The sequence below is a fragment of the Strongylocentrotus purpuratus genome, unplaced genomic scaffold (assembly GCF_000002235.5).
Source record: "Strongylocentrotus purpuratus isolate Spur 01 unplaced genomic scaffold, Spur_5.0 spur5_scaffold_18, whole genome shotgun sequence".
In the NCBI taxonomy this organism is placed as follows: Eukaryota; Metazoa; Echinodermata; class Echinoidea; order Camarodonta; family Strongylocentrotidae; genus Strongylocentrotus; species Strongylocentrotus purpuratus.
In genome coordinates, this window is record NW_022145603.1 from 32,049,387 (window position 1) to 32,069,512 (window position 20,126).

Sequence of the window (20,126 nt, forward strand, 5' to 3'; positions counted from 1 at the left end):
GTATTCTAATGTGCATTTACAAATGATCTGTTCTGTCTTGCCTGAGAAAACTACAATTCAACTGAAAAGAAACCCACACAATGAAAAAGAAAATATTATTTGAAACCCACCTTTATTATTGAAATTGTTATCTTTTTGTGCTGCTGTAAAATTTAAATGTTTTAGATCTTTGTTTTTATGTTCCTCATTATTGTTTTTGTTGAAAAGTACTACCTACTAATATTTTGCTAAATATGGAAACAGAAGTGGCAAGTTGTTTTGATTTTAATCGCATGTTAACTGCATTTCTTTTATATTCTAATTGCTTTAAAGGTATTCGAAATAGAGATAAAAATTCTTTATATAAAAACTCAGTCGTGTCTTGTCCATTTATTCTTTGTTTTTGAATTTGTACGATGTAGAGTAATCTTTTTAATATAGAAACAACAACCAGAACAGCGACACCTTATCAAAATCAATACAAGAGGTGCTTTTTAGTGTTGCCCACAGAAAACATACAACACACACACACTCTCACTCATACAGCCACATACACAAATGTCTCAGCTAAGCTTGACTGAAACTGTAGTAGTTGGGCATACATTCATGATTTATCGCGATACAACTCAAAACAAATTAAAAAAATTTAAGGATTACTAACTCGATTGAAACTACCGTTAGAATTTTAACTTGGGGGGGGGGGGAGGGGGCAAATTGAATACTCCCCAGGGAGTGGAGAATGTGCATACATTGTGTGCGGGTAAGCCTGAATCCTATAACTGGGGTAATAATATATTTTTTTTATCTGTAAAGTGCTTAGACAAATTGTTGTATGGACGTATAGGGCGGCAAGGGCGCTATATAAAAGCGGAATATTATTATTATGATCCTAGAGGAATCGTGTTTGGATTACGTAATATATCTTTGTAATGTTCACACATTCAAATGGTGACGTAAAAGGCCAATGAAATTGCTTTCGGTTGATTTGTCAAAAGTACATGTAGTGTTGACCATTTTTCAAAGAGACAGAGAGAGAGAGAAAGATTAAAGAAGTCCCCATGCATAATTTGGCCATTTTGTAGGGTCTTCCCCTTTGAACAACCTTCAAAATGGGTGAATAATTATAAAACCAGAAGTTTCACCTAAAAAACTACCATGAATTGTACCCGGCCCCCGGGCCCACTCCGGGGTCGGAATGACCGCATGTGTGTTACCAAAATGTCTGGTAAAGGGGTACTTTTCGTGCGACTAAGTCCGGCCCGAGAATTGTAAAAAAAAGGGTGTATTTGACTTTTCACCCAGAGATTTCTTTAAAAAGGGGGTGTTTTTCTTTTTTTCTCTCAATTCTTTGGACTCCTGAGAAATTGTTCCGAATTAAGGGGGGTACATTGTGCATTTTTTCCGTATTTAGGGGGGTCTCCAAGGCAGGAAAAGCCCGTAAAAAGCCCGAGAAAGGGGGGTTCGGAAATGTTGGCAGTCCTCAGATAGGGGGTGCTTTCAAAAAGAGGGAACGAGCATACGCGTACCCTAAATAACACTGAGTGGGGGGGGGGGGGGGGGCGGGAATTGTATAAGAACTACCATATCCATGACAAGAACTTTCGAGCATTGCCAACATTTGTGTTGTGTCAATTGCTATTCAATGTCATGCACACCAAAGTTTCCAGTTTCATTCAAGTTTTTATGACACACCCACCAATCATTAAACATGCTTACATTGAAATGTATACTCTTTATCATTGAACCATTAGTTACAGGCGAGAGGTATTCTGGAAAGGTATGTACGTTATGCAGTTTCATTTTGCTTTTGATCGATTACATCTTTAAAAACTCATACTTCTTCCTCTCATAGGATTTTCCTCAAATTTTCAGGAGATATGTTTCACTCATGTTCCCCACTACTATTCAATCTATATTAATAACATCAAGGTATACTCTAGTCCAGCCTCTGTACCGTTTTCGTTTAGCGCACCCAATCAGCTGATAAAATAACACACCCTCAACGTTGAAAGTAGACCTAGCCCTTCCTCTAAATCTAGACCTCGTGTGGACGGAAATTTGGGGATTGCGCGATCAGTGGAGAGACTGCGCTGTGTGTGGGGGATAAAAAGAACGAACGGACTGAATCTGGACTAGGTATACTCCAGCCCCTTTACATGAAAACAAATACAATGTAGATCACAAAAGAAATAAAAGAGAACAGTAAAAAGTTGATATGGATTTGTATCATTGGGTCTTTTATTGACTATGCTGTGTATACATCATTTGACTGGCTTTCCAAGCAATCTGTTTTGCTTTCCTCTTCAACATTCCATCTTCTGCATTCTGATTCAAAATGTCAAGACAAAAAAAGACTTTCCATGTTCAATTCAGTCTGGATAATCTAAATATAATCAGATTATATTCAGAGTATTATTTCACATTTAAAAATTATGCTCACCAGTTTAAACAGGCCTTTGCATTTAAAGAAATGTGATGGAAAAGATCACAGATTATGTGAGTTAGCCTTAATTGTTGCAAGAAAAAAGACTTCATTGCCTGAGCTAATGATGGTAAAAAATACTTAATTGCAAAATACAATCTCTGCGTTCATAATTGTTTTTATTAATTGTTCATTTATTTGACATGACCTTTATTTTTATGCGTTGACCAGTGGCAGAAATAACCCATTACCTCTTGGAACAAGGCTACTTTGTATCACCATCACACATACAAACACTGGGCTTGATTGGAAATCAAAATACAAAAGAAAATTGTGTATTTTCCTAATGGATATCCTTTCAAAAAGCCTTTCTTTATCTAGATTTCTACCTCAAATTAATATTAAATCTTCAAATAATATTGGCTATCATTGTTTTCATCATCTATGAGAATGTTTCATTCATGTCCTACTTTAGTTTGGGAGATTTTAAAAGATGGTTTCTGATTGGCCAAGCCTGTAGCACGATTGGCCAATCACAAATGCCACATAAAAGACAAAGGAAACTTTTGACCAATCAAACAGACACAATTGTACAACTGATCTTCTTTTCAAAGAAAATTGACCAAAAAACATCACAAAACTGACCATTGAATCTCCTTTCCCATCTTCGAAAACAGAAGGTGCATTTCAAAATGATTGAATAATTCAAAAAAGTTGTTTGAAATCACCTTTTCAAGGATAATAGAATACAATATATAAAATCAGAAAGAATTAAAGAGAAAGAGTGGAAGAAAAAACACATAATAATATTGTCACAAATTATGTTTCTGTCCAATGCAATTAAAATTACAGCTCACGTCAAGAAAAAAAAAAATCACTCGTATGATCTCTTAGTAACTCCGAAACATTCAGCTCTCTACATACATCATTCTAAACTGAGCTAAAATATCAAACTAAAATTATGTGAAAATTAATGACAATAGATCGACACAAAACTTGGTACAAGATACCAATAACATACAAATATAACAAAACTAGTTCTACTACAAATATCATATATTGCATTACAATGGAAAACACATTTTCTCATTTTTCATTAATACAGTTGGCATAATTAAGTGTTTATAACAAAAACTCTACATGTATAATAAATACTTGGTAGTTAAAAACAAGAAATTAATCAATAAATAGATTTCTACAATACAAAGCGACAAATGTTTTTGTAAGTTTTAATTTTTTTCTTCCGTCATCAATTTGCTATGCACACATTTGCGTCGGCTACACTTTTATGACTAAAAAAAGAATATTTCCCTACGAAAGCCCACTGTGCACGGACGTAAACGAATAAGTTAATAACTCTAAGAGCTGAAAAGACATACTAAGTAAAGCACCGTGTAGATCTGTTATTTATCTTACATCTTATAAAATCTATAATGAAAACTAGTAGCTGAATGAAAGTAGACACTTTCTAGTTTCATCCTAAACTTCTGAATTTCAAAAAGTATTTGTAACCAATCAACCTGGATATACCCCCCCCCCCCCCTTTGAACATTACCCCTTCAACCTTTCAGGCCTCTTCCTTTAGAAGTATGAGAATGTTTAATCATGTTCACATGTCTGCAATGAGTTGCTAACCATCTCCAAAACGCTTACCTACTCAATCACATATTCAAAATGAACCTGTGGCTTCAGCATTCTTCATGGAATTATCAAAGTGAAGTGTTAAGATGGAATAAAAACAACTGCAAACTTTTTTGTTTTTGAAATAAGCACCAGTGATTTCCAAATTTGATATTGAACGTTTTTTTTTCTTCAAAAAATTAATATGCTCTATAGAAAGGTCATAAGAAGGTCATGCAGGTCATGGAAGGTCAAGATGAGGTCAGGTCAAAGGTTACACCAGCAACTTTGTAGGGGGACATCTACATTAGCTGGTGTAACCCATTACTCTATCCTGCATCCATCCCTTCCAAGAACATCCATCACAGCACCCATCTCTCACCTCATTCTACCTCATTCACACTGCCGAACAGACCTCACCCAGATTTCCAACTGACCTATTGAAAGCCAATCAGTGTATTGTAATCTCTTGGTCAGACCGTAGTTGTTCCTCGCTAGTGTGACAGGGGCATTAACGGTTACTCCTTGAGAGCTCCACCAGCTTTTCTAATGTTTACTTTCTGGGAGAGCAGAAGCAAATTGATATTATCTATTCACCTAGAAATATCACATTTTCCTCTTTATTTAGGCTTGTTTTCCATGTACACCTTATTTCATTGTCTATAGTCTTCCGATTAAACTAATTGTATAAGCATGAAATCCACTACCTCTTTGTTTCTATCTCAAAGTGACTCGACCTGTGCACAATCTATTGACCTTTGACCTATACGACTTGATGTCAAGGTCAAGAAGACTGAGCTCTAATGACGTTAACCCATTCACCACTGCATTCCCTCATTGCCATAGGCTTAACACAGGATGGGGTAACAACTCCATCAAACATATATGGGTTCAGTAATGAATGGATTGAACACTATCACAAAATCTATGATAATATATATACAACATACAATCTAACTTTGGACAGATCCTTTGTCCTGTCTTTCATGACTCACGGACCAAGAACTATTGGACATTCCCCCCGTGCCCTAGCTGAATCAGCTTCCCCATACTAGCAAGATCCCCAACTGATCCTTCTTTATTTTTAAGCAGATATACCCTGATGTTGATGTTTAACCAAATAAGCAATTTGTCAGCTGTCCGCAAGAAGGTGGTAAGTGCGATGAATTTCCAAAGGCAGTAGTAGCCTTCTGGCGGGCAGCCGAAGATTGACTCGTTCCTTAGAACACCATATTCCTAGTACTGAACATACATCCATTGTCTGTACATGGGACTATTATCAAGAATAACACATTCAAAGTCTCTCCTAAAGCGTTAAATAGGCAAAGCATTTGTACTGAAGCCAATCCAACTTAAACAAATATATACAAGTACTGTACACATACTTCAAATTTGAATACAAGAGAAATTTACATGTAGGACTATGTACTAAATACATCAGGTTGAATGGACGATGATGACCTTGTTTGATATTAGAATGTCATCATTCTCATGATTGAGTTTTTAATCATATCAAGATAACTAAGGAGGGATACATCTTTAAATATAAATGTAAGGAATTTTATATTTTGGAGAGCGACTATTCACTCACTACTTGCATAGTAAAGGGTGTATTGATCTCTAAAAGGCACTTCACATCTTTCAAAATAATCACATATATTTATCATAATTATGTTATTATTCAGAAAAAATCTACTCCGTAAAGCAAATACATCATCGTTTACATACTTGTCACAAAATGTTATCATGGTAACACCCACAGTTTTCAAAATAGAACATATTACCTTCTGCGACCAAGAAGGGAATTCACTTGAATCATTTCAAACGGGTTTAGCCCCCTTAAGAGTAATTAGACTTAAGTTCAACAGGCTTTTCAGGTAGACAGTTGAAAAAATATAATCCTAAAGCTGTTCCCTATTTTTTGATGAATTGTGAATGATCAAAGTCCAAAACCCACTAAAGAATTGAACTTGATGTGATTCATTCACAACTCAGCTGAATTGGGTATCAACTGCAAAATTATGAACTTTTGTAATTTAGTATTTCTTAATGAAATATTTGATTGTTTATTCAGAGCCAGAAGGATGTAAATCCTGTCTTGGATAAAGAGAGTTATGCCCGTCTGGCTCAAAACACATCTAAGGGTGCGTTTATGCTCAACTTTTTCTGGCCAAATGAGGCATTTGTTACGCGTTTAGTTCAAAACACGGTTGCGTCCTTTCTCATTTTTGTAGAATCACCAAAAGACGGTGATCGTAATCGCCGATCGTAAACTCACAAAAAGGTGCGTTTTGGATCTGCGATTCTTTGGAAGCATAAAACCACAATCATTTGTAAACGCGTTTAAATGGGGTCAACATAGCATGCGTAGTGAAGGTTTGCGAATCCAGCTGCAGAGCCAGAATCATGCCTGGAGGAGCCAGAGAAGTAAGCATAAACAGTACACCGTGGAACTTTGATTACGATGAGCGTTTCAAATCGCTCATTCTGTCTTCAAAATTTGAGCATAAACGCACCCTTATACTACCAAGGAGTACGATGTACAACCTTGAGAGATCGTTGCAGAGAACAAGTTGTTTTGTAATTGTAAGAGGGGGAACTATGTCATACATCTAATCAAAATACAAATTCAAAGAAAAGATTGCAGTAGAGGAGTTGTTTTGCAGTTATCCACATATGTCTGTGAGCTAAGGAATTTAATTGGCTGAACACGACATCTGTAGGATGAGTTGGATGATCTGATTGGTCGAACTGAACAAGTCTGGTGATCCAGGTTCGGGAGGAGACGTTGGCACATGAATAAGGAGATGACGATGTGAGCTAGTTGAATATCAAATGCTAGTTTACTGTTGGGATGGAAAGAAATGAGATATTTTGTTTAAAGAATGAAAACATTTGATGGTATAAATGGATACATATGTGTTATGGATGCTAGATAAATATCATGAATATTTAGAAACCCAATGATACAGAATAGGTGAGAGGATTGTAGACTAATAGGAGAAAGATTTCAGTAGAAAGAGCTAGGCAGATGGCTACATCATGTATCATTTACACATCTAAGTACCATTAATTGCTGAGAGATATATCCACCTATCTAATGTTGTTTAAAATACAAATTGAAGTCTCTTGCAATGGAATTCGATAAATTGTATAAAAACACTAATCTTCCATTAACAGTAACTTTATCATCCTCAGAAAGGCTATCTTCATAGGAGATAATTTGAAACGTATAAATTTAAACGATACTAAATCTATGTTGTGTTTTGATAATTTATTTATTCCTTCCTGACAATGTTTTTAGTTTATCACATTCTTAATCAAACTTGACTCATATTTAATGTCAAACCATGTAGGGGATCCAATAAAATCGCAAACCCAATTTCGAGAGGGACTGGTTATCAGATTTATCTGAATGACATCTAGGACAAAATAAGACAAACAAAATAATACAAGACCAATTTAAAAACTATAGTCTCAATCTAAGAACACATTCCACCTAGCCTTGTCATGCAAAAGATAACTTTTATGCGACCTAAAGAACTGACCAATAAACAAGCAGATAATTTCCAATACCAGGGGGTGTTTCACAAAGATCCTAAGTTGAACTTATCTATAAGTTGGACTTTACAGTTATGGAAAGCTGTTAGCATCTATGAAAAACAAAATTAAGGTTATTTTAGAAGACATAAACCCCTAAATAAAACCTATGTGCAGTCTTAATGTTTAGAGTAAAAATCAGGGTTCATTTATAAGGATGTTTTGTAAAAAGAAAAAGCTGTTCCTTAATTATCAACATCCACCATGTTAGTACATCGGGCAGAAGATTGAATGCAATTTTGAGTTCTGGTAATGAAGCAAGATAAACTCTTACAGAATGTTCAAGTCTATGAAGAAATGAGAACTAACGCACAATTTTGAAAGAGAATATATGATAGCTAAGAAACGAGTAAAGAAAGACAACATAATAGAACCACACGTAGCAGCCCCAAACCATGGAAATGGATTTTTGGTAATTTCCATTTGCATATGTATGCTACTGGTCCAAATTACTTGAAGCCAGTTAACCTTAAAATGCTGCTTCATTACAGAACTCAAAAGTACTTTTAACAAGTAAAAAAAAATAATAATAATAATTGATACAATAAAGCAAAATCAATACAAATGCACTAAAACTACATAAAAACAAGCTACATGCACATACTATTGTTAGAACTGTAGCCATAAATGGAAAGGTTTAAAATGAATAGATTTGGGTGTGGCCAATACATATGAACCCTTGCTTTTTCCTCTATTACATTATGCAATCAAGCTTTCCAAAATTGCTTTCAAAATTGCCAATGGAAGTGTGTGCACCATATGTATTGTGTCTCACTTTACAAACAGTCATGCATATGCACACATAATCCATACATTAATATTCATACCTCAATACAAAAGCAAACAGGAAGAAGGAAATATTCAAGTAATCTAGTTGACAAATGCCCCCCTCCCAATATTGTTTCAGAATTGGGTGGAATCTATCTAATTATCTTAAAGAATTTAAAAATTCTCAAGTGTGCCATTTAGGCTTTCTTCATCTTCTTGTTTTACTTTATTCCAACTCAATTTAATGGTAGGGTGATAACCTAAAGAAACGTGGTATTTGTGTGAGAGCTTTAAACATTGCTAATCAATTAAGTAATTGACAACTAAACTTAATTCATCTTTTCTTATAGATCTAAATACTACATACTACATAAAAATATAAATGAAAATTAAGAATATTTTGACATCTGAATGCCTACATACATGTATATATGCGGAGCAAAGTCTTTATTAATTTAAATCATTTTACAAATACAGTTACAATTTGTAGATAACTCTCATATCATGATTATGGAAACTGTTAAGATTAATCAATGATCTAGAAGGCTCACTTAAACTTTTTGAAATATCAGGTATTTTGTAGAAAGCCTTCCTTGAATTTATGTTTTTCTTGCTTTAAAGCCCCTCTGCACTAGTTTGGCCAGGAGGGATTAGATCTCCCTGCATGGTCACTATACAGGTGGTTATCTCATCAAATCAGCTCTCAATTAACATAATAAAAAGGGGACCATGGGGGACCAATGTTTACTGATTAGGCATTGTTTGCAATATAGAGGGCGCAAGTAGCTATAAGTAGTGCAGTGGGGCTTAAAAAAATAGGAATAAAATACAAAACAAAAACAAGGCAAAAAATACAAATTTTAGACATGCATAAAATATTTAAATATCATCTGTTCAGAGCTCCGAGGGGTAATAACTCACATGAGGTCAATGACCTTCTAGCTCTTAACAGGTGATATCTAGGGTGACAGTATTAGATATCATGCTTTGGTGATAGCGACTATTAGTGTATGCATGCATTATGGAACAAACAAACAAACAAGAAGCTCCATACTTTTAGGACAGGTAACTTAGAGCTCTGGTTAACGATGAAAAACTGACTTTTCAGTTTTCAAAAAGTCAATGATACTGACACTACTAAATTCAAAGACTACAAATGTCAGATATGAAAAAGCTACTTTATATATTTATTATAATGCTATCAATAATAGCTCATTAATAATAGATTAATGACAGAAACTGCTTATCATTATAATACATGCAGTTCTACATGTGCACATGTACCTATTTTGTTGCTTTTCTTTATGTGATATTTTCAGGAAGTTTTTATAATTTAATAAAAATTCTGATTCCGCACAAACAAAATAACTGCATGCAACAGAATACTCAAATTACTTTCAGCTTTTTTCTCTATCTAAAAATTTTGATGACCAGAGCTCACATTTACCCTTCAAACAACAAACATGAAACTAACTAAGATGAACAAAAAAATACCAGCTAAGAACTCACGTTGCCATAGTAACGCATGTCGTGCACTAAACACAATGCATAATCAGACACTCTTGAGGGCTTTCATCAAGCTGCGGAAATCAAACTTAGGCTCCTGTCAAGGAGAAAGACAGTGTGTGTGTGTGTGTGTGTGTGTTTGTGTGAGTGTGTGTTTGTGTAGCAGAGCAGTCAGGAGGTGCATTGTGGGTAGGCAAAAGAATAAGCAGTGATTAAGATTAAGGTAAAAAAAATCAGAATATCTTCTCTACAGTAATCATCTCTATAATACCAAACACAGCTTACTTTTACCATAGAACTGGTATATTATTCTTGAACTATATAAATAATTCACTACAAATTAAACAATTAATTCTCTAATTCTCTATTGTTTATTTGATCAAAACTCATACAGTGTTGTACTTAATTCAGCTCCTTTGAATGGATTGCCCAGTATGAAATTAAGAATAATATTCTGATTACATACTTTTGAAATCTAATACTATGAGTGTTTGCCCATACCAGGTTACCATCTGATCATTATGACTAGATTTGTGATAATGAATCTCAGCCATCGTCATATCTTATACTATTAAAGCCTAAAGAAATTCCAGATGAAACCCATTGCAAGTATGCTTTCAATAAAAAATAAGAAAAGGTTTTGTAAGAGGTCAAATATCACCACTTTGCCTTATCTTCGTAATTCATAAGATCTGTGCATCCAATTGAAAGTAAACTGTTTGTTTCTGCTTAAATTTCTCCCCAAGACTAAATGCTGGTATTGAACGTCTGCATATCAAACAATGATAATGAATTAATGTCTGTCCAAAGCAATATATGGCTAAGAGCATCAAAATGCAAAAATGTAATATATTCATGCATATGATAAAGCTAACAAGAAAACCAATATCCACTGATCATTGAACATTTGTCAACAACTGTTTAAAGAATCCAACAAAAGGGATCCATTTCCTGTAGATTTTGGGATAATGATATTCCGATTCAGGAAAATAATGTGAATATTCAGTTGCTTAAAAAGCATAAAAATATCTAGACAATTTAAACATGGACAAATTTGAAGAAGTTGAATCTAAATCAATCATATATAGAGATATTGGTTTTCTTTTAGCCTTATACAGATGGTAAATAAATGAATAAATAAAAAAATCAAGTTGAATAAAATAAAATGGTATCTGCATACTATTTTCATTCTTCTTTCCTTTCAATCAAAATTAAATCATATTTCAAATAAAAACTCTCTTATCTACGAAGGATGATGTTTGTAAATTAATATTAGAGTTTCCACACTTTTTCTCTACCTATCAAAGCAAAATAATTTGACAGCAGAATGAATCTAGAACTAGTCAATTTGAGATTGGAAAGCCGTGGATATGCTATGATCTGCCAAAAAAAAATCATGCACACAAATTGTCTATATGATCATGCCTTGAATGCACAACAACAATGAAATTTATGATAATCAAATAAAATGGTGTGCACAATTCCATATCACCTACCGATTCCACCTCAATACATTGCTTAGTTTCAGTGCATCTAGTGTTGCATCTTGCTCACAATCTAAATTTGTCTTACATCCATTTTTATGAATTAAGTGTCTTAAGCAGGTTTTTTTTTTTTTTTTTTTTTTGGGGGGGGGGGGGGGACAAAGAATTTCTATCAGAGGATTATTATCGTTGATCCTCATCTTCAAGAGCTCCCTTTATTTATTTGTCACTTATATTGAACCCACAGCAGAACAGTGTCTCCTTTTAGTGGTGTTTTGGTATTATCTGTTTATCCAGAATACTAGGAAACTACATGTACACATTGAACATGAGCAGAAGAAGCAAAAATCACAGCAAATTTGAATTCTGTTTCCAATGCAGTACATCGTGCCGTTCTTGGATAAGATCAATTTAAATGTTTCTAAATCATTATAGTCTCTAAATTGGCAATGTGGTGTAATATATAAAATCATTATTTCTGTGTAGAAATTGCCAAAATTTCAGTCAAATCTTTGTTGATTGTTGCCAATTTAAGGTGAGATCACTGATTAATTTAGAAGATAAGAAATCTCTGGACTGCTGTGGGTTAATATCAATGACTATTTCTGCTTTGGAGTCTTTTCTTAGAAAATCTTCATAATGAGATAAATATAATTCTATGACGTTTTTATCTTACCGTATCAGATGGCTTGTCTGAATTCCTTTGAACTTTCTTGAGTTCTGGTCTTTCACTGTTAAAACAAACAAAGTCAGAAGATATGTTCATCCAAACATCAGTGATTGTAATAGTAATAATGGTACATGTAGTAACATGTACATAGTGCTTAAAAGGGAAGTTGGTTTTAATAAAAGCAGAAAAATGAGAGAAATTAATAAGTGAAAGTTGGGAAATAGCCTATTAAAAAAAAGGAAAGTTATGAACTTTTGAAGTTTTCATCATTGGAACACAATTGGCAACACTGTGATGAAGCCGAGCGTGCCTGACAAGTCGCTCTGGTAATTAAGGAGCAATCAAACCAGAACCACAGTAAAGAAAATTAATTCCATCAAGAATCACTTTCCCTTTTCTATTATTCAATCAAAAGAATAGATGATATACTTTTAATTTAGAAGAAGGAATTTCGCTGACATATAAAGGAAATCAGTATTGCACATAGATACATATGCAAGGAAAAGGAAAGTGAGCATTATGAGTTCTAAAATCAAAAACTTACAATTTGCCTCTTGCTTCATTAGCTCGTACTTTCATATCTTCAATCTGTGAGGGGAGTAGAAGAAAAGCAGAAATGTAGATTGAGCTGTACAATTAGGAGTCTAATGCACTGGCATATAATTATCATTTACATCATCATAATCTTTTTCAGGACTCCTCAATCCTCCCTCTCTCTCTCACACATGGTGCATCAGCAAGCCTACTGTATATCACAATCCTTAACATTGTCATAATTGGTATCATTCAAATCCCCAAACAATGCCAATTCCATAGTTCTCGTATTGCTATCATCTACCTCATCACAAGTAATCATAACCATTGTCCTAATTATCACAACAATTATCAAAAACATCACACAATCATGACTATTATCATAATTAATGATACAAAATACACTCAAACTTGTCTATTAAAGGTACTATGTCCCTTTTGCAGCCAACCTCAAATGCTGTAGAACTTTGCAGGAATTATGAATATGTCATGTATGTCCTATCTGTGAAATTTAAACGTTAGCAGTGTCCTCATATTCAAATTATGCAAGGAAACCCGTTTACTTGCTAGACTTCACTGTCAGACACTATTGAGTGACCGACTGGCTTTTTTTCTTCTTTGGTAATAACATACATGAAAAGATTTGTAAAGGGTACACGAGCATTTGTCTACATCAATTACCCACTTCTTGTGATGGCCAAGATTAAACTGATTGAATCTTTGCGCAGCATAAAACGTATGACCATTCGGTACAATTGTCCGAAAATCAAGACTATTACTTTTGGGCTCTATAGCCCTAAAGTCGATTTGACAACTAATAGTCGTTATTTTGCCACTTGAAGACATTTTCAAGCCCCACTTTTTTTAAGGAAGTTCTAAATTAGTATGATCTTTCAAATGCAGTTGGAATTTAACTTTTTCATTTTTTTGGCCTGCAAATGGGACATAGTCCCTTTAAGGCCACCCAAGGGAAACAGAAAAATTGGAAACTATAGAAAGGTGGCTTACTAGACAGATTCTGCAACACACATTTCGCCCTCGAGGGAGACAAATGCATGACCATGTATATAGGCAGGTTGCAATAACAATGAAAACCAATCACTTTAAACTCTCCCCAGAACTCAACCTTCTCTTTAAGATTAAAATTCAGATTTAATTCATCAAATCTAATAACAATGCTTACATGTAATTAACGTCATCATCATCAATTTCAATGGCGTTCTATTGTTCCATATCACAGTCAATATGAAGAAATTTTAAATCAAATTCATCACTGAATCTTACATTATTATCAGGTACCTGAATGCTATAATCCTCATCACAAATTGGTTCTATATCACGATGAATAAGAAGACAATTTCCATTTTTTAATACATGTGACCCAACTTACCTCTAAATCCTGTTTGCGTATAATTACTTCCAGGTCAAACTTGTTACCCTCAGCGTCTGTTAGTTGTTCGGTAAGTTCTTCGCAGAGTGCACGGAGACGATCACGTGACAGCGAGTCGATGCTGAGCGGTTTGACGTTCTCTTCAACGTATTTGTTCCTCATCTCGGCTTTCTGTTCTGCTTCAACCTTCAAGTCTGTCTGAGCCTTCTTCATCATCATTTGCTGTGGATAAACACATGTTCAAACAATGCAATCATATTCAATATCATGCAATCAAGTTCAAGATAATGCAATCAAGTTCTACACATCATCTGTTCAGCGCCAGAAGGGTGTTTACTCTGTGTTTAAGTATATGAGTTAATGCCCTTCTGACTCAAAAGATACAACGTATTGCTATAATTATAAAACAATTTTCTAAACAATGCAATAATTTTTTGAAGCAAAGAAATCATTGTAAAAATAAGGAATTCATGTTCCTCATAGTAATGGTGTCTTCTTATTCAAATTAGTGCAATCAAGTTCAAGGAAGGTAAAAACAATCTCAATAATGTATTCAATTTGCAGAATGGAATACAATACAATTTTCCAGATGATGCATTCAATTTAACCCCAGCCCCCCCCCCCCCTAACAAAAACAAAAAGTTACAAAATCCATGGTCTCATGATTTAGATAACATAATTATTTCAAAAACTCTCTATTCTATGCAATTTGTCGAAAATAATATAATCAACTATGGACATATTAAAGATGCTGGACATCTGTGCGTCTCCTTTAATACATACTTTGAAATTCCAATATACAAGATCATTTTATCCCTATCATATGTTTATGCATTTCTGATTAAGCAACTAGACATCAACACCCTATAATTTTTTTAGAATTGGACAAGCGCCTATATATTTGATTACTGCACAAATTTGGAGGTACAGATTATACAATAACAATCCAATATTGAACCATATTATAATTGAATGGATAGAAATCCAGATGATAATGATGACCAAGATACCATGGATGAAATCACCTCATAACCATGGCAACCATTCTTACCATGATATTTTTCTTTCTGCCAGCAGTGAGTTTGCCCAGCTTCCCGCCAAGCTTAGGCTTAGGTTTAGCGGGGGCTGCAGCAGGGGCCGCATCGGCGGCGGGGGCAGCGGGGGCGTCATCTGACTTTGCTTGCTAGAGGGGAGTAGCAGAAGCATTAATGAGCAAAGAGAGAGAGAGGGGGGTGAGAGAGAGGCCATCAGTTTGTTTCAGCTTTTGCCATCATCATCACTCACATTTTTTTTCTTTTTCACACAAATGCCAAATGTCATTAAATTTAGCAGAGCTGAGTAAAAAAAAAAGGAGCAATGTATAGCTTTCAAACAAATTGCTGGTTGAAATTTACATTTAGCATTTGTTCATGATTTCACAACTAGTTTTATTTGGATGAAAGAAATGCTAGCAAAATTATTGTTAATCACTTCATCTGTTTCATATATTATGGCATATTTATTATAATTAATAATCCACTATATTTGCTATCAATAAATGTAAATGGCATGATCATCTTTCATAAGTAAAACAGCACAAGATTCCAAACATTTGCAGTAACTTGATTATAAAGAACTTTTGGACAGGATTAGTTTGCCGTTTGTAGAGTTTTTCTGGATTTGAACAATCTGTCCTTGGTAGGCCTGCATCTGGCCAAAAGTCTATGAAAATCTAGGCTGAAAGCATTCATTTCATGTTGGCAAATTGCAACAGTAATTAGTTAAGCATCTATATAACCATCTTGATTACATTGCTTTTGTTAATTACATCGAAAGGATAGCTTGTTCGACCCATCATGTGAAAGAGGACGATACCAAATATTGCAATCATAGAAAATTAGTAATTTGATTCATTACAACCTCTTTGGATTACCTTTAGTTGGCATCAATGATTGTATGAAATAGGTGTATTAAACAGAAAACAAGAGATATTACAGACAAACAGTAAATAGTTATTGATTAATATTATTAAGCTGATTAGCCTTTCTTTAGTCCCATTGTGATGTCATCAATTTGGTTAGTTAGAGAGACTAATGACATAAGCTTTGATCTTACTGATAGTCTGGTTGAGCTAAACAGAAGAAAATAATTTGTTGGCCAATTACTGACAGTCTTTAGGTAATTGAAAGTCAGAAATATAAAGAAGGATAACATTTAGAAGTTTTATGCCCTGTTATAAAGTCATTTAGTGCACATAGAGGTATGAATGGGGGATATAGAGAAGGTATGAATGAGGGATAGAGAGAAGGTATGAATGAGGGATAGAGAGAAGGTATGAATGAGGGATAGAGAGAAGGTATGAATGTCATTCAATATGTACCTCTCCAGCTTTCTTCTTCTTCTCAGCTGCTTCCTTTTTCTGACGTTCCTAGAACACAACGTTAGTAAACACGATGTTAGAAGTTAGATTGATGGAAACATGGGATTTATCAGTAGATAGAATAACATGTGAATTGTTAGAAGACAAGAACTGAGGAATTTCATTACATCACCGAAAGAATTTTATACGTGAGAACATGACAGATTTATTATTTTCATTGATAGAGACAAATATTCTCAAATTCATGATTACTGTTACCTTCAAATGAAGGGGATTCACAAATAGATTTCAAAACCAACAAACTCAATTCGATGAAAAAAAATTGTATACCAAATATAAATCAGATTTACATTAGAAGACAAATATATCACAAAAGATATCACACATTTTGGTACAATATATACCATATTTGGATATATTAATATTGAAAAGAAGGGAAAACAAATTAAAACATGTTAACAATATTTTGTGAACAATAAAACCATTTCCACTTAGAAAACTGACATAAGAATATATGCATGTATAAGTAAACAATACCAATAATAACAATTTTTCATATAAGTGCATATTTGCAAAAAAGTGCAAATTTGAATAGTGAAAGAAAACAAACTGAAATGCAACTATGAACATTGTGGAAAAATGTGCTTGAACCAATACATATTAAAACAAAATGCTTAAAAAACAAAGACATAGGATATAGCCCTGAAAACCACATGATCACAAAAACACAGACATTTCCGAAGATAACAATGACATACAAACTATAAAGCAGATAAGCACTACTAATTGCAACAAAGAAAGTGCCCAGAACAACATTACATTTTATTCCGAAGTAAGACAACTACTCAACACAATACGTATAACTACAGCTGCACACTAACCAAAGGTCTATGGAGTACAGAAGCCGTGACATCCTAAAAATCTATTTTTAAAATTTCTTAATTTGAACTTCATTTTCCGAAAGAGCATCATAAATAATGTCCAAAGGTCAAAAACCAATTGAATATGTTAAGTATTGGCTGAGATATGACCATCCAAATAAATAGAGTTCAATAGAAAATCACTGATGCTCTTTCAGAAAATAAAGTTCAAATTGAGAAATTCTAAAGATATTTGTTTGATTATGTCACACTTGACCACTCTATAGTTACAAGTGCAACAAACTTGTAAAAGTCTATATGAGCACAAGACAAACACGTAACATGAAAAACAATCCAATGAATGAAGGATATGTGATGGATTTCATCAGTTCCACATGTTCAGAAGGCATGGCCCAGGGGTGTTTCAATGTCAGTTAGAGTGTATGAAAAATTGTCAACAAGATTAACTTTTGACTTTAAAGTGCTTTTATAATATATAAAATATCTTCACTGGGAATAAACAAAAGCATCCAAAACCACTTTTGAATAAAAGTCTAGCACCTTTTACTTTTAGAGCAAATGTATTGTTTAAAAGCTCAAATCTTGGGCAGAATTTGACGCTAAAAGCAAAGAAGGGGCTAAAAGGATTGTTAAAGTTTCCCTACTTCAATTTCCTTGTGCAAAACATGTAATCTGCTGATAGTCAGAGAGGTGCCACTGATATATTTTTTAGTTTCAAACCTTCTGACTCTCGGAAGATAACGTGCAAAATATATTAGCTTTCTAAAACCATGTCCCACACTAAATTCTACCTGCAAAGAGTGATGCATTTACAATCACGACATGCACCTGAAAAAGGAGGAGAAATGAATGGAGAAAGATATACAAATGAAATCTGGATGCAGCTATAATCAAAGCAGGCATAAGAAACAACGAGATGCAGGCTATAATGAAGCTAGAAATATGCGAAATGGTCTAGTGCAAACTATAGAGGGCGTGGTTTACCTCCTCGGCTGCTTTTCTTTTCTTCTCCTCTTCCTTTTTCTTTGCTTCTTCTTCTTTCTTTTTCCGCTCCTAGTCATCAGGGGAAAGGTTAAAGGTTAAAGGTTAGAAATATATACTGGTTCTGTCGCCGGAATATCATCCTGATCTAGTATCAGAAATGTTATTAAGTGAGTGTCATCATATCAGGGGTTCATTTAGAGTTAGGGAAGATATCAAGTATTCCAAAAGTATCCATCCATGAATACATGAATGATTATTGTTAAAGTGCATGTTTCATGTCATATTTCTAATAATATTCTCAAAATATGTTTCACCCTAAAACAAGTTCCTAATCAAGTTTCATATTGTGTTAAAATCACTTTTCAAACGATTATTTCAGTTTTCAGGTCATCAAAAAGAATTGTAGTCATATTTCACCTGATTTCACTTATATTCTATCACAGGACTAACAAGTATTATGGAAATCTGTAACAACTCATCACAACGAAATACAGAGATAAACTTATAACGGCTCATAAACCGCAGCGTTTTGGGGATGATGACGTAGGGTGTAATAATTATGCTTCACATTTCTGAATCTTATTTATTTATTCATTTCTACATGGTTCAACAGTTATGAACATCACGGTATCTGAGCAAGCCTTTACCGTGGTAAACTGTAAGAAAAGGCAGAGGTATACTTAAAGTCTACATTATATGAGTGAATTACATTTTTCCAGTACATCAGCCTAATGAATCACATTAATCACATCAAGCTGACTGGAGTTCCAGAAGCTGATATCCATATATGTACAATAGACTCAACCAACATGGGAACTAACAGACGAAACCACTATGGATGGAGAATGGTTTACACCCATAACAAACAAACTCATCACTAACAGGGGAAACCATATGAATGAGATGCGGTCGGATGATATTAGATGGGCATGTTTGAACAAGTAAATGAGGATGGCAGACATGGTCAGTTAGTTGAGGGAATGGGTAAAAAACAAGATGATAATACTCATGTGTTAGGAGCCAAAGAGTTACTATCTCTGTAAAAAAGGAATTAATTTAACGCCCTCCTGGCCCTATTTTCTAAACAAGATGATACGTTATTAGAAAACCATTGCCTAACTCAAGACATTCCTTTCTTTTAACCTCCTTGTAAACCATAATTTTGAAAAGAATTTGACTGTAAGTTTCAGAATTTAATTTTTTTTAATTCACTGTCTCTCTGGGAATTGAAGTACCTAAATTTCCAATGAAAGAAATATGAGTTTATGTAAAGAAGTTCTATGAATCAAAGCAGACTTTGAAAATGGACATATTTGTCACTAACAGCTTGGAGGCAAAATAAGCTTTTCCTCATCAATGAAGGCTGGGAAAGAGACATTAATTGGAGAAGGTTACCAAGACGGGGTTATTACCGTAAGTTTCAGCAAGGGAGAACTGATATATAATTTATTCCTGGAAATAATGCTAATTTGACAAAATTGCGATTGCAAAAAAGCATTCCCTACATTTATGACTTTGAAATTATCCTTTAACAGATTTACTTCAGATTCTGCTTGACTATGAAAGATGATCAATATCTTGTCCTCTTTTTTCTTTCGTTAATTTTTACCTGATCTGCTTTTTTCTTGTCAGCCTCAGCTTTCTTACGACGTTCCTAGTACGGTGATGAGTTAGTAAGATGAGAGACAAGGTGATGAGATGAATGAACGATCAAACGAACAAATAAAAGAATGAATGAATATACAAACGAATGAATGAATACATGAATGTACAAATGAATGTACTCTCTAAAAAAAATTGAGTGATCCCGGACGTCACTCCTCTGGAGAGTGAAAATGTAGTGAAAATAGAGTGAACATTCAATCTTTTCTTCTTAGAGATCGATTTTTACTCCTAAACAAGTGATCACGGACGTCACTCCCAAGAAAG

The 20,126-nt window shown here is 34.2% G+C and overlaps 1 protein-coding gene across 4 annotated transcripts in view; it reads right to left on the bottom strand.

The window, feature by feature from the left end:
- Positions 1-2,195: 2,195 nt before the first annotated feature.
- The window catches only part of LOC753216 (troponin I), a 70,685-nt gene continuing 52,754 nt past the window's right edge, over positions 2,196-20,126 (bottom strand). For 3 of the 4 annotated variants that reach the window (XM_030989716.1, XM_030989715.1, XM_030989712.1), the window contains 6 exons: positions 15,025-15,156; positions 13,974-14,195; positions 12,594-12,637; positions 12,056-12,110; positions 9,899-9,992; positions 2,196-6,867 (listed from right to left, as the gene is read on the bottom strand). In XM_030989716.1, coding sequence (XP_030845576.1) covers positions 9,942-9,992; positions 12,056-12,110; positions 12,594-12,637; positions 13,974-14,195; positions 15,025-15,156 — 504 coding nt within the window. In that variant the 3' untranslated portion in view covers positions 2,196-6,867; positions 9,899-9,941. The remainder of the gene's footprint in view (positions 6,868-9,898; positions 9,993-12,055; positions 12,111-12,593; positions 12,638-13,973; positions 14,196-15,024; positions 15,157-20,126) is intronic. The other variant, XM_030989713.1, reaches the window with a different exon arrangement.